This window comes from Rhinichthys klamathensis, unplaced genomic scaffold (genome assembly GCF_029890125.1).
Source record: "Rhinichthys klamathensis goyatoka isolate OS25496 unplaced genomic scaffold, OSU_Roscu_1.1 h1tg000090l_1, whole genome shotgun sequence".
Taxonomy (NCBI): Eukaryota; Metazoa; Chordata; class Actinopteri; order Cypriniformes; family Leuciscidae; genus Rhinichthys; species Rhinichthys klamathensis.
In genome coordinates this window covers 7,098,578-7,118,336 of record NW_026606629.1, presented here as the reverse complement: position 1 = coordinate 7,118,336, position 19,759 = coordinate 7,098,578, and the positions used below count along the sequence as shown (strand labels likewise).

Sequence of the window (19,759 nt, the reverse complement as noted above, 5' to 3'; positions counted from 1 at the left end):
GATTCACTTGAATAACTGGGATTAGTTTATTTGATAAGCGGGAAACAGCCTATTGTGTTTTGCTGACAAAGGATAATTGGTCAGAAAAGGTCATGTCGGGTGTAGACAGCGCACACTCATGCATTTAGATGAACTGCTAAATGGTCTCTGCCTGCATAAGGCATATTCAGAAAGGTTCTATCCTTCTAGGTGTAATGGCATGCCAGTGCATTTCACAGCACCCACAAACTAGGTCAGCTGATTATCACATCTGTGGTCCACTTACAGAAGCTGTGGATTATGTTTAACAAGCTCTGAACTTCAACTCCCATAAGCCCCTTCCGTCAAAGCTTTATGCAGCTCAGCTGCATGACATGGGTCCACCTTTACCCCACCACATCACCACAGTCAGCTAGTATTATTTTCATGTGTTATTTCATATAAGGTATCTGGCACAATAGTTGGGCTGGGAATCTTTTGGAATCTCACAATTCGATAAAAAATTCTTGGGGTCACGATTCGATTAAAAATGTATTGGTGATTACTGGCTTTAGAACTATAAATTCATGTTTCTCTTCTGAACTGTAGCTTGTGTTCTTCAGTTCTCTTACACAAACATTAAAAGGTTCAGGGTTAGTAAGATTGTATCTATTTTTGAAATAAAGTAATACTTTTATTCAGGAAGGACACAGTAAATTGATCAAAGGTTTAGCTTTTACCATAAGAGGAATGAATTGTATTTTAAAACATTTTCAAAATATTACCTATTTTTTACAATATGTATAAAGAATTTGAGTTTTGATGTGCATAAGAGACTACTTTCTAAAACATTTTTAAAAATATAACCGACCCCAAACGTTCGGATGGTAATGTATGTAAAACATGACCTGAAACTACCAAAATGAGAGTTTCCTCCATGCTTGATTTTAATCCAAGAATTCAATCTGGAAGTTTTGGTCCTATATTTGTCAAACAGATTTTATCTATGCCAATTCACAGGTCAGGGTTTAGTGAAGACAAATTATTTGCATGTGCTTGTGTACCCATTCTCTTGCGTTTGCATGTACATAAAATTGAAAATAAAATCTAGCATGAACCGACCCTGAACTCCTTTAAAGTGGGGATCACAATTCCCCTGTGGAACCAGTAATCAACAAAACGTAGATGATGTTTTAGATAAGAGTCATGGGTTAATTTCAGGGTTTGAATTCCGGACAGTGTCCATCTGTAAAGGTCATTTTGAATGGCCCTTCCCTGTACATACATCTTATTGAAATGACCTTGGTGGTTAATGATGTCAGTCTAATCAGTCGCTGTGAAACATGCTGTTTGAGGATGGTCACCATAGTGATGAAGTCTACAGCAGTTATCACACCTACAGATGGTCTGTTTAACCAACCCTATAGCTTACACTTCCTTATTTGTTGTCTTTATAGGACCCTGGACCCATGCCGCCGTCTCCCACCCTGGTTCAGAAGCCACTGCAGTTGTTGGAAATCAAAGCTAGAGGGCGCTTTGGCTGTGTGTGGAAGGCTCAGCTGCTTAATGACTATGTGGCAGTGAAGATATTCCCCATTCAGGTACCACGTGGACCCAAGGCCAGGGAATCAGCTTCTAAAGCTGATGAGTTAATCTAACCTGCTTAACCAATTACACAGCCAAATGTGGAGCTGAGCCATGTGTCAGCCTGTGAAGCACACAAACATTACATTGTTACAAAGCATTTCTATTTCAAATAAATGCGGATTTGAAATGTCTGTTCATCAAATAATCTGAGAAAAATTGGGCATATTAGAATGATTTCTGAAGGATGTGACACTGAAGAAAGGACTGCTGAAAATTCACAGGAATAAATTAAATTTGTACAACTTATTCCAATAGAAAAGTGTTAAATATACATTAATTAAATCACAATACATAAATTATATAAAGATAAATATGTATTTCTTGAAATGAAATGAAATGAAATGAAAATTCCTTACACCTAACAGGAGCTGTCTCTCTCTTAGAGTTACAGCTTAGAGTTTGGTGTTTGGTGAAATCATGTTTCATCTATCAATCTCCCATTTAATAATTTGCTCTGGTAAATGACTGCTTACTTAAGTAATCTGAGTTGATTGTGATTGTCTTTCGCAGGACAAGCTGTCTTGGCAGAATGAGTATGACATTTACAATCTCCCTGGCATGAGGCATGAAAACGTTCTTCATTTCATCGGGGCCGAGAAGAGAGGAAGCAACCTGGACATTGAATTGTGGCTCATCACAGCTTACCATGAAAAGGTCTGGAACTGAATGGGGGCTGGACAGCATTGGCTTTCACTTAAAAGGAGGAACATTTCTAGATCCATGTTTTACTTTCTCAAAGTTTACTAATCTCTCTGCCATCATTATCAGCAGGGATTACGTTATATTATTTATTTATTTTTTTGCAGTGTTGCTAATGAAATTTAAAGTATTTTATTTATTTGATTAAGACTTTGAACTTTAGACTACAGGCTTGAGTTTTGCTCATTGAAATTATCAATCCCAGTAGATGAACACTCAAATAAACATGACAAAAAAAGAGTGATAATTGATAAAGAGAATTAATACATCACATTGGATGGCTATTTTTTGAACGCCATTGATGTAGTAAATTTGCTGTCTATAAAACATTTTGTTATGAAGGTCTTAAGGGGCAGAACGAATGAAGTGACAAAAGATTCATTACAAAAGAAACGTTTACATGTCATGTTGATACCCTGTAGGATCCAATTATACAAAAGAAATCATTTTCATAAAAAGATGATTAAATATTTTTCAATCAAGTCAATATGTGCTACAATAGTGCTCAAAGTGAGTTACTTTATCAGCAGTCAAGTCTTTGTGTTATTGCTGATTTTATACTTTTTATTGCGAGTTAAACGGTTTTAGTTGTTTATACTGCAGGCTGAAGCACAGCCATGATTGATCCAAGCGTCTCTGCTGTCTGTGTGCAGGGCTCCCTGACAGACTACCTGAAGGCAAACGTGGTGACGTGGAACGAGCTGTGTCTCATCGCTCAGACCATGGCTCGAGGACTGGCTTACTTGCACTCTGACTTCCCAGGACACAGAGATGGCCACAAACCGGCCATCGCACACAGGTTAGAAATATACAAATTGAGCGTCAGCATCAGTTCTGGCAGGCCAAGTAGTCAAGATGCTGCTAACGCCATCGGCCGACAACACGGTTTCATCAGCGATCTGCTCAGCTGAGCTGCATCAGCGCATCTGCTGTTCATCTCCCCTCGCTTCTAATGACTACCCTCAAATCAGGGCGCCCTATTTAAGCAGATTCAGTTCGCTCCTAACTGCTTGCTGCTCGCTCTCTGCAACCCACCTCCTCCCCAGCTCCTCCTTGTCGTGTATAACGTGGCATTTGCTTTTCTGTCATCGTTGCTGCTCTGTTCATATGGGGGAATAGTTTTGCTCTCCCAGTACTAAACTGTGAGCGTTCCCTAATGCTGCTGCTGTCCTCTGACTCTCTGCTATTTCATGGTGCTCATGAAAGGTCAGAGGACTCCCTGAACAGAGCCATACCGCCAAATTTTAATTATCAACTTGAATTGCAATTTATTCAATACAATTTCCTAATCATTTATTGTCATGTGTGTTCTTGACTTAATGGACCTGACAGAACGATCTAAAAACCCATTGTGGTTCTTAGATATATTGAAAGGTGGACATTTGGTCTAAATCTTGTCTCCCATGTTGTTTCAAACCTGTATGACTTGCACAAAATATATTTTTTAAATGAGTCTCTTGTTTTCTTGTCCATACAGTGGAAGTCAATGCGGTCCAGTGTTGTTTTGGACCCCATTGACTTTCATTGTATAGACACAAACTGCTGAAGCAGTAATAAAAATATCTTTGTTTGTGATCAATTTAAGCAATTTTTACATATTTAAACTTGTATTATACATGCACAGGGATATTAAGAGCAAGAACATTCTGCTGAAGACAAACCTGACGGCTTGTATAGCTGATTTTGGTCTGGCTCTGAAGTTTGAGGCAGGGAAGTCAGCTGGGGACACGCATGGGCAGGTAAGTGTTGGAGCCGGTGCTGATTGAAGTGCCGCCCTTCGTGCGAGGGTTGGCTCTGTGAAGTGTGTTTAAATATGAATATGATTCTGTGGAGGTGTATCAGAGGCTGCATCTCAGCTGTCCACATAATAGACAGAATAGACCAAAATGTCAGTGGTCGATATCGAATGAGCAGTGAAATTTCATTATCAATACCACAATAAAAACATATGCAATTGAACACTCTTTTATGTAAAAAGTTAAATTATAATCTAAATGTTAATATAAATGATAACAAATTCAATTATAACTATGGCATTTAGCAGGGGTGTTTCTCGATGAAGTAAACACATCTTGAAGTTTTTCCAAGAAATTATTCAAGTAAACAGGTGGTAATAAAATGAACAAATAGAACATTTAAAAACAATAGAAAATGGATACAAATTAATTAATTAGTTGAGGTTTTTCAGCTTTTTAAGAGCAGTCTGAAGTATTCTGGTAAACATTCAGTAATTGAATAAAATAAAAAAAGTAATCCAATTAAAAAAAAAAAAACTTTCTTGTCCTATTGTGTTCTACAAGACGTACAAACTTAAGATATTCACTAGTAGTGTTTATTAGGCTGTCTGGACCATCCATTTTGAAACCATGACTGAATTGACTGCAGTGCTGGCAGAAAGATTGTAGAAGGACTTTTTTGTAAACCGAATTTTTTTATTATAGGTCTGTTTAAGCATCTAGGTCATTAAAACATTCTCATATACTTTAATACAAAATTTGCTCTGGCAGCTGCATAATTCCCTTACGCTGTACTCATTAAGGGAGACTGTATGCATTTACATGTACCGTTTTTACTGTTGTACTAATCAGAAGGTGGTCTCTCTGTGCGCTTCAGGTGGGAACCAGGCGTTACATGGCCCCGGAGGTGTTGGAGGGGGCCATCAACTTCCAGCGAGACTCTTTCCTCAGGATAGACATGTATGCGGTCGGGCTGGTGCTGTGGGAGCTGGCGGCCCGCTGCACTGCATCTGACGGTAAGAATGCGTGAGCTGCTGTTCCTCTAAGACCGTTTTGACATCACACTCTACAGTTGTATCAGTTATTATACCACAGTCTTGCTAAATACTCAATACTTTTTGGCAGGAAAGTGTGCATTCAAACCATGTAATGCACAGGTTGTTCTAGTCAGTTTAATCACATTCTGTATTAACATGCTGCCTTCATTGAAGCATGCAAACACACAACAGAGATTGGAGATCGCGTCACATTCGCGGCAGCATTACGTCTGTCTCCTGCACGCGAAACTCTTTATGTGCGTAGTGGTGTACGATGTGTATTGTCTCATTGTTTTAACGATGTACGAGGCACTGTGAGCTGACATCGCTTTTGTCTCTGCGTAATGTGTGCAGTTATAGGTATGTTCCCAAATTAGTTTTTGTCTCATATTTATATCATATTATGTTGTTATCATACAATATCACATCAGTAAGAGTGCCGTTTTCCCGTGCACAATTGCATATGTGATATTTATTTTATAAATGAACAATTAACATTGTGAGTTACATTTTATAAACAATATTGTCAATATTGTTTGTTTTCCCTTTATTTCACCGACGGGAATTTCAAAATGAAACCGTAGCAGTCTCAATGCAACAGACAGCGATGATTTTGAAATCCGCGTTTTGAACAAATCGATTTAATGATTCAATGAACAAATCGGTTGAATGAATGACTCACTCAACTCACTTATTAAGACAGTGACTCGCCGCCACCTAATGGCGGTTTTAGTTTCACATTTAAAGTACCCTTTAATTAGAACGTTAAAATTAGATATTGGATATAAAATATTGAATTAAAAAAAAACATCTCATAGATTTATTTATGCAATTGTAAATGCAGTGTGAATATATTAATGCCAGTTCTGATGCCGCTTCTGTGTCACCTCTGCACTGCAAAGATGGATTTTGATTTAATGATTTAATTTGACTGGTAACAGTGGTATTGTGTTATTATTCTAATAGAATTTAATTTGAATGTTAGAATTTGACATAAAAGGTGATGCATACATCTACAAATGTCCATATATAGGTGAAAATGCCCCTGGAAATCAATTTAAGGTGGGAAATATTGCCCCTTAATAAAAAAAAAAAAATTTCTGTCACTGCTGTGAACTGTCCACTGCATAGAATATGACAAATATGAATATCTTTGTGAGTCAGCTGTCAACAACAGGCCTAAACCAGCAATGGCACCAAGCACAAAAACACAATCAGTAAATATTATCTAATTATTCTCAGCAAAACTTTGAAAATATCGAGACATATTTTTGTCAATATTGCAAACCCCTAATGCAGAGTATTAATTTTCTTAAAAAGGTCTTAAAAACTTACATTTGACTTTAAAAAGTGTGCAGAAACCCTGTTATGGTAACATCGCTGTTTTAGAAGTAATTAAACTCAAAGCTTCACTATTAGTAGAGAGACGTTGCACAGACGCAGGAAATTCACAAACGCACAGTATCTTTCTCTTTTTCCCTCTCAATAATTCTTTCAAATAAATGTTATATTTCATTTAGGGCTGGGCGATATGGCCTACCCAAAAAACGATTTTTTCTCTCCCCCTTCTTTAAAATCAATCTGCAGATCACAAAGAAATTGTTCAAAACAAGTTTTAACTTTATTTTGTTTTGATTTTCCCTTCTGGGATTTGATCTGGATTTCCCCCTTGGGGTTAAAGTGCAATCAGAAACAACAAACCAAAAAGACAAGATGGCAGGCCCTGCCTTTGTAAACTGTGAAGATGTAACATAACATAACGTAACATAACATAAAATGGGTGGATTGGGATTGGGGGGATGTGTAAAAAAAAAAAAAAAAAAAAAATTGCATCACAATAATTGTATTGTGATTGTCAAAACATTTGGTAACTAAACAGAATTTTATTAAGTTTAGTGACAACACAATGTTTACATGGTACAATGACTGGTATGCTTTTATGTGTTATGTTAATTGTTCTCCATAAAAAAAAAAAACTCACCTAATGCTGTAAACATACAGAGCCCTGTCAGCTGGTATTATTATTAAAGGTTAAAAATAACATCTCAAATTAAATATAATGCGTTTTTTATAATAACAATGTTATATTTTAATGATATAGGTACAAATTTTATAAATATGTAATATACAGGTAGTTATCATATTTAGCAAAATACTCCTCTCTATAGCATTTTTTTTAAGTCCAACTAACGTGCTATGGGTCAGTAAGGTAAATGGCTTTCCTGAGGTAAATGTAATGTTACGTGACATATTATTCTCCAGCTGTTTTATGGACCTCTTTCCGCGGTTGAAAAACATTTGATCGATCGATTTTATTACATTTCGGTAAGTTGAACTGTATCTTTCAAATTATCTATTGATCATTTGTGTTTATTTACTATTAACTAGTAGTAAAGAGTAACAGACGATCGGTTCACGTGCCGCTTGAACTGAGATCTGTCAGCGATCTGTCACGTCACATTTACAAGCGCCAAAACTGTGTTTATTGTTTGAGTTTTGTAATTAAATTGACAGAACCTGAGAGCTGAGAATTTGTTTCATATCAATAGTAACCTTCTCTGTCTAGTCTGTCGGTGTCAGTGTCCTCTTTGCTTCGTGATTTTTCTCTGCGTGAGAAAATGGATGTGTGGCGTGAGAGCGTGTGAAAAGTGACAATTGCGTGAGTCTCACGGTGAACTCGTGAGAGTTGGCAGCCCTGCGGATTCAGTTTGTAAATGTTTTCGGCGGGTGTGCTTCTGCTGCCACGGTCTTGTTCATTTGCCATGCTGTTTGTGTATCTCTATGGCAAACGCTGAGCCCGTTCAGAACTACGGGAGCCCAGAGGGGAGCGTCGGCAGATGTTAAAAAGAAAACCGATTTTCATTCAAACAAGTCGACGTATACTACACATTCGAGTTAATCGATAAAATCGATTTATCGCCCAGCCCTAATTTCATTCAAATAAATGTAATCTTACTGCATTATTTTCTCTCCGTGTCTGTGCAAAACACTAGATTTAACGGATCGTAACTGACGAAAATAACCATAATTTTTACACTTCCACTCAGGTGATTCTTTGCCTCCATTAAAATCTTGTAATGCACACCTAGCTGTGTATTATCCCTTACTTATATAGTAGAAATTTCATTGATATTAGAGTTGTAACAGTCTGGCAGCACTCCCTGATCACACACACCCATTGTCTGTATGTTTTACTGCCACTCGAGCTCCCGAATAAGCTTGTCATTGTAAGTGCAGTATGCTCGCCATTATTGATTATTGCTGTCTGGTCTAATGGAACAGTATTGATCAGGTGTGGACGGTGAAGCAGACTGGGACTGTTGTGACAGTGGTCGTCATGTGTGACGACCCACCTCATTGAGTTCAGTGCATGATGGGATTGAATGGATGATAGAGTGTGATGGCAGATCAGGTGGTTAAACGTCATTTTGTTCAACTTCCTCTTTTCCAAAGCTTCTCTTCTGGAAGCTTCTCCAAAGCTTCTCTTCTCAAACTGCATTTTAAAATAGTTAAAGGGGACCTATTATGCAAAATTCACTCCCACCCACTCCTTTTTTTAAATCCCCATAAATCATAAGCAGTGTTTCAGAATAAGCCGTTTGCAGATTCTAACAGTGACGTCACATATGCTTAGACCCGCCCACTAGACCCCGCCCTCAGTGAGCTGTACACAGTCCGCCATGTTTATCTCCTCGCCAGAGCTTTAAACAGCAGCATTCAAGTAAGAAATGCATTCTTATTAAAGCTACTTTTTAATCAAAGTTATTCGATCAAGAACAGTGAGTGATTTTCTGTTTTTCTTTTGTTGTTTGATTCATATTAACAGCATATATAGCAGTAGGTACTGTATAGTATGCTGCTTTCACTATGGCTGCATTTACACTGCAAGTCTTAATGCACAAATCCGATCTTTTGACCATATCCGAATTTTTGGCCCACCTGTTTACATTAACTTTAGACAGGACTGGTATCCGATATCTGTGTTTACATTAATTCCCGGCCAAAATGATTTTCGGTAACCTTTTTACTACACACATGATAGACCCTTGTTTTGAATGGCCGTGCTATTAAAATCATTTACATAATATTCATGTCGGGTGGTCATGATTATTTGCCAGCATGGACAAGATATGTTTTGCTGCGCAAAATCTGCAGAATTTTTTCGTTTATCTACAGCTCAGATCTAGAATTCTGAAGTGAAATAAAGCCCAATATATATATTTTTTAATGCATTAACCAGAGAGAAACAGCGAGCGAGCGAGGAAGAGAGAGAGAGAGAGAGCGTACGCGAGTGAGTAACCTAATAGTGAAGCTTGTTGGTTTAATTAATTACAGCAAAGGTATCACCTCATTTCTGAGAAATATAATGTAGCTTTTAGTAGTGAAGCTGTTTTATTTATAAAAGTCACGGGCGGAGGTTGAAAACCAGCTCTTGAATGTTTCGGTGTTCGCGCAATTTCTTTTCTTTACAAAGATAAATATAAAGTTCCCACCTCAATAAAAAGCTGTGAGCGAGCGCATACAGGCACGTCTTCCTCATAATACAACATTAAAAAGCTATCTTTGTGAATAAACGTGTCATCCTTGCCTTGTATTGGCTTGGAATTCAAAGAAGAATCGGATATGCGTGTTTAGATGTCCAGATATCGGATATGTATCTGATTTAAAACCACATTTGGAAGTGGCTCAGATCGGATGCAAAAAAATCGGATCTCATGCGGATTTTTGTGTTTACACGTGTGCAACAAATTCCGATCTGTGTCAGGTGTGGGTAAAAGATTGGATTTGTTGTGCCAGTGTAAACGCAGTCTAAAATACACAGTATAATATACACATGTGATTTCTTCACTTGCTGTTTACGTTCACAGACATAACCGATTGCGTTATGTGAACTTTGTGTTTTTTGACATAACCTTGTGTGTATTTGACAGTTTAAGCGCAATAAGACGTGAAAGAGAACTTAGTTTAATACTCACGTGACGCGCCGTCTGACATCCAGCTTTCTGCTTGTGTTTCGGATGTGTGCGCTCAGAAAACCATATATCAGATGTTTAGACTGATATGGCTTAAAAATGCATGCAGTTAATAAACATTCATGATGATGAAGAACTACAATGTCACGTGAGCGTGACCGCGATAGAGATGATAATAATCAAAACCAAACAAATGTTTTAGGTTCATATACCTAGAAAAATCACTTTTTGTTTTTGTCTTGCAAATTTGTACCCCTTGTAGCTCCCTGAACCAAGTTTGAGAACACCCTCAGTGATTGGACTTCCTGATCTGAGCAGATGTTTGTTCATTTTTTCTGAAGGTCCAGTTGACGAGTACATGCTTCCGTTTGAGGAGGAGGTGGGCCAACATCCCTCTCTAGAGGACATGCAGGAGGTTGTGGTCCACAAAAAGCTTCGGCCCACTCTCAGGGAGTGCTGGCAGAAACATCCGGTACATAACGTCAATCCTAAAACCTCACCAAAAATTTTCATTGAGTGAATATTATGCTTGAAATAAAACGCGTTCATATGTGTCACAGGGTCTGGCCATGCTGTGCGAGACTATAGAGGAGTGTTGGGACCACGAGGCCGAGGCGCGTCTCTCCGCGGGATGTGTCGAGGAACGTGTGGTCCAAATGCAGCGGCAGACCAGCATCTCTGCACCAGAGGAAATAGTCACCGTCGTAACCATGGTGACCAACGTGGACTATCCCCCTAAGGAGTCCAGTCTATGACTAGAGGATATCAGCATGTGAATTGCGGGCTGACCGAACAGAAAACACGCGTCGGGAATGGTGGTGGACAGCTGTTCTGACAGCCGGCTTCAGACATGCTGGATGATTGTCCTGTACTTTCGGCTGGAGCAAATGCAGACTATACATTTTGCGCCGAATCTGGGTTTAATACAGGTACACCTGGAGCCAGCTATGTTAATGTATGTGTGTGTATATATAAACTAGTACCACGGGGCGCTCCGGCAAAGGACGGAAGATTATAAGCCGGCATCAAAAATGTTGTTGTCGTTTCTCTGCTTGGAGAAGAAACTTTCCCGTTCAAGGAGTAAACGAGACTCCGCCGCACGGCGCTAGTGTCATTTCAGTATAAAAAAGGGCAACGTCCATGTAAACAAACACATTTAATGTGTTCATATGAATGACTATTGTAATGCCAATAAGAAACAGCTTTTTGAATGTGTAGTGTGACGCTGCTGTACAGATATCAACAGAAAGGGTGACGATACAACCCAAATCAACACGTGTTTTCTCTGAAAGCTTTCAGAGTTTCTGTCAGATAACCACCAACCTCTCGACAAGGTATACCTCAGTTTCTCATCCTAATAATGCGTTTGTTTTGTAACACTATATGATATTAAAAAAAGAGGCTTTTCGATGACCTCCATTTGGCACGGAAGCTTTTTAAATACGGGGAAAAGTTTTTTTATATGACAGATTATGCCAAGAAACGATGGCCATTCATAAACCAGTGTTCTGCCTTCTTTCTTTTAGTCGTTCTCTGTGTTGCCCTGCTGTTTAAAATGTGATACTTTTGTTTTGTTGTTTTTTTAGCATTGTGACCGTTTTGACATTTATCGAGACCTGTTGAGAAGAAAAAAATCCCTGAAAATATGAATTTTGTGAAAATAATACAGAAGCACTTACCAATATAGGTTTGCGGTGTCCTCACAACATTGACGTATGTGCATGCCTCGTGTTCTTTTTTTTCCTTTGTTTTTCAAACCTTTGTTATCACGTGGAGCTTGTGCATGAGATCCCGTTGGCAGTCATGGAAACCCCTTCATTATTCGTTAATCTGAAGTATTTCCTGTCTTCAGGGCATCACTCATTTTCATTTGGAATCCTTCAATCCTGGTCTTCTATGATCACTGTCTGTCACGTTAAACTGGTTTCAGATCAGCAGCCAGGCGACCTTCTACACACTTCTACAAGAACTGTATCTCAGTATGTCTCAGGAAGCGTTTCCCTTTGCTTTGAGCCCTCTGGTGCCATTCTGGTTACCCTTGTTGTATTATGTATGCAAGGGCCCTTGATATATAACACCTTATTAGTGTGGTCATATTATGTGCAATAACATCCTAAGCAGGGACTGTTTCACAGATCACAGGCCACTTCCAGTGTGGTAGAAATATAAGCGCCTAGCGGGTTGCTTAAACCATAATGTACATCATGAACTGAAGTTGACGTCAAGCTTACGACATGCTATGCATATGTTATGATGCCCGGTTGTCTGAGAGTATTAAGATAATAATATGCTGTAATGGGGACCGAACACATGCAGTAACTCTCTGCCGACTGGCTGACAGTCTTTCAAATGAACAGCTTGTCTGCTGCTGCTCGTAGGCTTTGTTCAAACTGCACTTAAATCCATTTTGATTTTCAAATCCAATTTTTAGGATCAACTGTCATTTTGCAAGAAATCTAATCCATTTGTTCAGACAGTGTAGTCAATATCTGTCATTCATTACCGGTACTATCACATTGCATCCCAGATGATGAAAAATCTGCCTGGAATCTGTTCACAATTAAACTGATTTTAATCTGATTTCAAATTACATAAGCGTCTGATTTGAATCAGGCTTGTAAAAATCGTATTTTTATGTGGGGTTGTTTTTCCCGTTCAGACTACAAACTAAACTGATTTGAGTCGGACACTAATTCAGATTTCTGCTGTCTGAACAAAACCTGAAATATGATTCAGTGGCTCAGTGATTTTGTTCATTTTGCTTTTGATATTAATCACGTCAAATCCTGAATGGTGAAAAAATGAATTGAGATCTGATCTGACCATTCAGACTTGACGCATAAAAATCTGATTTCAAACCACATGTGGATGTGGTTCGAATCCGGTTTGTAAACATTGCGTTTCATGCTTGTTTTTTCACCCATTCACACTACGAATATCTAAACGGATTCGAGCATGATACAAAAAACGGATTTCTGTTGCTTGTCTGAACAAATTCTGAAATTTTGGTTCATTACCTTTCGTGATACCCCATGTGATGCATTTGACAATGTTCAGGTTCATACAACCGTATGCAATCGAGCCCTTTCAATGAAAGCTTTCTATCTCTCTCTACTGTAGCATTCTCAGCCAGCTCATTCTGTTGTACTTCATCTGACTGCTGTCAGAATGGTAAAGTAATAAGGGCCCATGCCATCTTTCAAAGGCCTTCCGTTGGACTCTGTAGGTGCAAAATTGAAGGCCAGATGGTTATAAGCCCAAACTAAAGTTCTTTGCAGGTTAGGGTTAGGAGGACGAGTGCTCTTGGTCGGAGAGCATCTCCTGTGAGGTTCTTTGACTGTAAACACTACAGAAGATTCACTAATCCTGAGTGACTGCTGCTGGCCTGTAGAGTGTTTTCACCAGGTGCTGTCCTGTACCCTTGTCTGTTTTTGGTGTTTTATTTGGGGAATCTGGGAAGAAGGTTGAATAAGATGAAAAGCCAAACTTTTAAAAAAAGCCCCCTGTTTAGTAGAAGACTCGATTTAAAATGCACCGTATGTACATATGAATGTTGTTTAAGATTGTGAAAAGAGCATGAGGTTTTTTTATGTCACAAAGAAAGAAATCCTTTATTGATATTATTATTATTAAATATTTTAATGTTAATTTTGTACATCTGTATCTTTAGTTTTATTAATTTATGTCATGGCCCAACTGTCATTCTTCTTTTCTGGATAAATGAGAAGTGATGCTTTCTCTGTTTTTAAAACTGGTCAGATAAAACACTACAAAAGAATCAATCCTTTACCTCAGACTTCCACTCACAGCGTTCAAAAGATTGAACAAACAGTGTAGCACGACTGACAACATGGTGCAGCGTTGCAAAAATTGCTCCTGGGATTCGACCAGCAGCTTCTCTTTGTCTTTTCTCTCAGACACACTTCAGTGACAATATTTCTTCTCATTGAGTGAATGTCTCCACTTTACCAAAACTCTCTATTTTAGGTGCGAGCAGCTGTATTACTGTTGTGCTGGACATGCCATTTTTGTCCACCTTTACTCTCGAGTATTTAACGTATTCAGGGCCTGATCAGACGTAATTGTTACATAATGTACAGATTAAATTTTATGCTACTACTCGCCTCAAATAAAGTATAGTGACTGCTCTCAAATGTGTCTCGTGTCTCAATTACTCAACTGATCTGAAAATAGTCATGCGTATTTCAGTCTGTTTTAAAGATGGAAGTGAAGATTTCCACTGATAAATGTTTAAGCACAAATACTGCATCTGAAGAAATATATTTTTCTTTGTGTTACTGATTGTAATATTGGCAATTTGACATTTTCTCAAAGCCAAGGTCAGTACTGTCCAGCCTGACGTGTATTTGATGAATAGCTGTTGTGTGTGATCACACCACTAGATGTCAGCATTTCACCTAATTGTACACTTTTTGATTGTATGATTTTACTGATGCTCCTCAATTGAAAAAGTTTGGGGTTAGTAAGTTTTTTTTTATCTTCAGCAAAGATGCATTATATTGATCAAAACTAACAGAAGACAATGTTACAAAAGATTTCTTTTTCAAATAAATGCTTTCTATTCATAAAATAATCCTTAAAAATAAATGCATCACGTTTTCCACAAAATATTAAGTAGCACAACTGTTTTCAACATTGATAATAATAATAAATGTTTCTTGAGCAGCAAAACAGCATATTAGAATGATTTCTGAATGATCATGTGACACCGAAGACCCAGACTCGCCTGGAAAGGGATTGAAGCTCCAGCTGGAGAGTTCTGCAGTCCAGCGACTGAACGCCCACCATAGAGGTTATATATAAATTCAAGTGGACTGCTTGTCCGGCATCTCATCTCACTGTTTCTCTTTGAGCTGTTGAACTGAATCACCTGGTCAGGCTGCCGTAAATGTCCTTGAATAACAGTGTGGGAGTCAACAAATCACATTCTCCCAGCATGCTGCTGTGTGCTTTAACATAACAAAAAGGAGAAAGAGTTCATAATGCAGTAGGCCAGAGAAGCATTCATATCTGAAGCTCTGAAAACTAACCACTATAACCAGGATGCCCTCTTGAGATCACATGACCAATCGAATACTGCTTTTACTCAATACCTATAATTGAGCATGGATAATCAGTGCATTTCTGCAATGGCATCGGTAAGTTTTATTTTATTACTATTTATATAGGCTACTATTATAGTTTTTATAACGATTTTTAATTAGCTTATAGTTCTATATATCATTATTAGTATATTTTAGTTTAATATTTCAGGTAGTTGGCAAAGCAAAATTAGACTTTTTTTTTTATTTGATAGTTTACGTTTATAGTTTTTTATCTAATATTTATGTTGTGCTTTATTTCAGTTGACAAACATTTTTTTAATAGTTTAGTTTTAGTTAATAACCAAAACTGACCAGTAACTGAAAACGATTGTGTTATTCTAGATTCGAGTTCTGTTCTGTAAATAAATACGATTTTGAGGCTGATCTTGTGACTGTTGTTATAGTTTTTATAGAATAGCTGTTATAGAATATGTTCCTCTATTGTAAAGTCACTTTGGATAAAAGAGTCTGCTAAATGCAAAAAGTTAAATTTCATAGTTTAGAAATTGAGTAACAAAACATTGAGTAACTGTTTTATCGTTTCACAGCGTGTTACAGCCATATCACCCTGTAGCCCAAGACTGCATGGTTGCCCACTGAAGCTAAGCAGGGCTGAGCCTGGCCAGTATTTGGATGGGAGACTCCTGAGAAAACCAGGTAGTTGCTGGAAGAGGTGTTAGTGAGGCCAGCAGGGGGTGCTCACCCTGTAGTCTGTGAGGGTCTGGCTCCTAACGCCCCAGTATAGTGATGGGGACACTATACTGTCAGAAAGCACCGTCCTTCGGATGAGAACCGAGGTCCTGACTCTCTGTGGTTATTAAAAATCCCATGGCACCTCTCGTAAAGAGTAGGGGTGTAACCCCGGTGTCCTGGCCAAAATTCCCTCTGTTTGCCCTTATCAATCATGGCCGTCACACTCACAATATCCAAGTGGATGCTGCACACTGGTGGTGGTTGAGGAGAGACCCCGATATGATTGTAAACCGCTTTGGGTGTACAGTAGTACATAGTAAATTGCTATATTATAAATGCCTCATTCATTCATTAGAAATGTGTTTTGGGTATGTGGTGTGTTTTGAATTTCACCAATTTGTCCAATATCCATGCAAAAGCAACTCCTTAGAGTCAGTCAAACTGCCCTGTGAGACCGAGTGGTTGATGATAACCTGATCAGAGAGAGCCATTATCCCTGGAGGAGAAAATGAACATCTATTGAGCTCCTCTTGGGAAAAACATGTGCCTCATTTGGCAGCTCCCCAAACACAGATGTCACAATGCCAATATGCCTCCATGCACATCTGCCTCTCCATCATCTCCAGAACTCACAAGAGGAGGTTTCTCACAATGCATCTGAGCATCTTAACCAATTTAAAATATGCAACGAGATGCAAACGAAATGTATTCAAATTTGTTTTCAGCGATTAAAATAAATCTGAAATAAAATATAACTATTAGTTGAAAAAGTTAAACTTAAAAAAACTTAACTGAAAATAATTAATGAAATATATACATATATTTCATATATATATAGAATTAATGATATATATATATATATATGTGTGTGTGTGTGTGTGTGTGTGTGTCATTAATTAATTTTCATTTAAGTTTTTTTTAAGAAATGTGTTTTAGCTATGTGTTTTAGTCCAGATCAACTTCAGTTGATGTGGCCATTGTAATATTAGGGATAACAGCAAAGTTTTACATCTAAGGCTTTCTGTTCACCCATAAAATGTATTAATTTGTCTTAGACAGAACAGAAAACTGTGTGAAAAGCCAAATGTTACTTCAACCACAACATGTATCTATTGCAATTCAACTGTCCAAACCACAACTCGAGATCTGGAAATGTGCTTAAAGACCTAGTAATGTGCATACATTCAATGACAGAATACAACAAACACATGCCGTGATCACAAAAATACATTAATTCAATTTTATTTGGACAGATGCGTTTGTCTTGTATTAAATTTGGATCAAGTATTTGACTTGTTTCTGTATACTGATAATCATTAAACTACATTGCTGATTTTTGTCTTTTGACAGGTATACTTGACAGGAATAGGTATCCAGTTTTTATGAGGGGAAATTTTATATCCAGTCCAGAAGACATGTGTTTAAGTGATAAATGAAATGTGTCTCTCCTCTCCACAGGCAAAAAGGAAAATTACAACTCTTGACTCTTAAAGAGTTTCAGTACAAATGAAAAAATAAAAGACGTTATCCACTATATGGAAGCGTGACTTACTTTTCTCTCTTTACACTTTCAGACTGAAATGTCAATATCACGTGCTCAAGAAGAAGTTGCCTAAAAAACATTCCACAGTGAATGTACATTCACACATGAGCTGACTTGAAACTGGGTCTATAATCCCTGTGACCCACATGGAGCCACGTCACAATTTCACAAGGGCCCCTGGGCTCACTATTCCCCCTCAGTGAATACACGTAGCTCATCATATATAATTCAGGAGGTCTTTAGGTCATTTGCATCCCATGTGCTTTTACCGAAGTGCTACCCAAAAAATCTACTGACTGAAACTTCCACTTCTTTTTCTAGGGAATCTTCTTAATGTTCATACAGGCTCCCAAAAATAAAGAGGGAGCTCAACTCAGACTGTCAGTAGTATCCTAAACTCCTACACTTAGAGACACTTGGCCACACTCCTGTCACCATTAGTTGGCAACGTGGAACGTCACATCCAGAACTCCCAGGACTTAGCAGAGAAGGACCTGCAGTACCTAAAGTACAGGACCCTGAGGGGAAAGCAGAGTGTTATTATGGTACAGTAATGAGGAACGTCATAGCTGTCACAGCACAGAGGAGATGGGACACCTCTGGACAAGACTAAAAGATGAGGTTCACACATGCAGGCCAGGGATATTCAAGTCAAAGTTTTGGAGAAACGGTGGTTTGTGAGAGGAAAGAGACCATTTGTGAAAAGTGGAATAGCCATCTTTGAAGCATGTGACGCCATTTGCTGACTACTTGCCTTTCATCCTTATTGCAGCAATTTCACACCAATTCACACTCGTGATCTCAATCCCTTCAATGACTCCAACAATTAACAACTCTTGTTGTGACATCATTGTTTTGAGGTGAAATGCATGCAGGGAATCCCCACTATCAACAACCTTGCAGTGAAAAGTCTTGAACATCATAAAATAACATTCAGGAGACTAAAACAAATGTACTACGGGATTTTCAGAGACATGCACGTTTTAGATGGAAAAAAAACACAAGTTAACAAGTAGGTTACAAGGAAATTTGCAAAGTGTAGACATCTTAAATGAACTCCTCGGGTATTTTCCTCAATTAAAGTAACAGTTGAAGAAGAACAGCAATGATCAGTAATTAGTGGGACCAAGGCAAACAGTCAATAACCATTTAAAACCCACTGAACAGGGAATCAGATTCATTTGTGAAATGCATTGCAGAAAATGTTTTTTTTTCCTCCATGACACCTTGTTTCTTCTATGAAGTCTAACTTTCTTCTTCCACTCACTTCAGACGTTTTTCCCCCCTCTCATCTCATAGAAGTTTAATTTACTGATGTTGGCCTGGTGATACCAGTCATTTTAAGATGAGAAATGCAGTATTATTTTACAATGTCATTCTTTTAAGCAATGGACTAACCATATGGAGCCCCAGGATATTTCCCAAGTGTCAAAACCAAATGCACTTTCAAAAGATTAAAAAAAAATGTTTTTGAAAGAAGCCTCTTATACTCAAGGCTGTTTATATAACCAAATACGGTAAAAACAGTAACATTGTGAAAATTATTACAATTAAAAAACAACTGTTTTCAGTGTCACATGATCCTTTGGAAATTATTGTAATATGCTGATTTGGTGCTCAAGAAACATTTATTATCACTTCTTACATTTTTGTAAAAATGTAAGACATTTTGTAAAACATTTTGTTGTAACTGTGATAGCCAATAATTTTTACTGACCCAAAACTTTTGAACAGTATAGTGTACAACATAATGGCCTAGATTAATTCATGGATAGTGTATGCAAGCGATTCAGAAAATGTTCTGTAGAGAAACACTGAGTGCAGCCCCTGCAGTGCTCACACACTCTCCACTTATACACATCCACCACTGCTTTAGGATTGCCTCAGTGCTCGAAGTACTGCTCGTTCCTCTCATTAAAAATGATGTGTCTTAGCAGTAGGTAACTTTTTTTTTCAAGCAGGCTGGCCACCTCACTCCTGCTACTAGCAGGCAGCCCAGGAAACTCAATTGCAGTAGGCGTATCAGAAATCTAATGGTGAAGGATGGATGCTATTTAATAAAAAAAAAAACTCATGTCAACAGAATACTAATTTTAGTGTGAAAACACTCATAATCAGAGTAAAACGTGGAGTAGCCCATATACTGTGGTTTTAATCACACCATACATGTTTTAATTATGTGAACCAGGCAAATAAAAAGCAGCAACAAACAATGTCATTGCATTTGAATTGAACATTTGTGTTATTCACTCGGTCTACAACTTTATAGCCTAGATTTTATAGGTTGGATGTCATGAACCAAGTAATTTTTTCATTCTAATCATCACATTTTTTGGTGTGAAGGTATACTACCAACAAACTCATGGAA

The 19,759-nt window shown here is 38.0% G+C and overlaps 1 protein-coding gene across 4 annotated transcripts in view; it reads left to right on the top strand.

Moving 5' to 3' along the window:
- Nucleotides 1-11,766, top strand: part of acvr2aa (activin A receptor type 2Aa) — a 78,707-nt gene extending 66,941 nt beyond the window's left edge. For all 4 annotated transcript variants that reach the window (XM_056252034.1, XM_056252033.1, XM_056252032.1 and 1 more), the window contains 7 exons: nt 1,416-1,559; nt 2,116-2,259; nt 2,958-3,103; nt 3,929-4,043; nt 4,918-5,056; nt 10,392-10,522; nt 10,611-11,766. In XM_056252034.1, the coding sequence (XP_056108009.1) occupies nt 1,416-1,559; nt 2,116-2,259; nt 2,958-3,103; nt 3,929-4,043; nt 4,918-5,056; nt 10,392-10,522; nt 10,611-10,805 (1,014 nt within the window). In that variant the 3' untranslated portion in view covers nt 10,806-11,766. The remainder of the gene's footprint in view (nt 1-1,415; nt 1,560-2,115; nt 2,260-2,957; nt 3,104-3,928; nt 4,044-4,917; nt 5,057-10,391; nt 10,523-10,610) is intronic.
- The last annotated feature ends 7,993 nt before the right edge of the window (nt 11,767-19,759 follow it).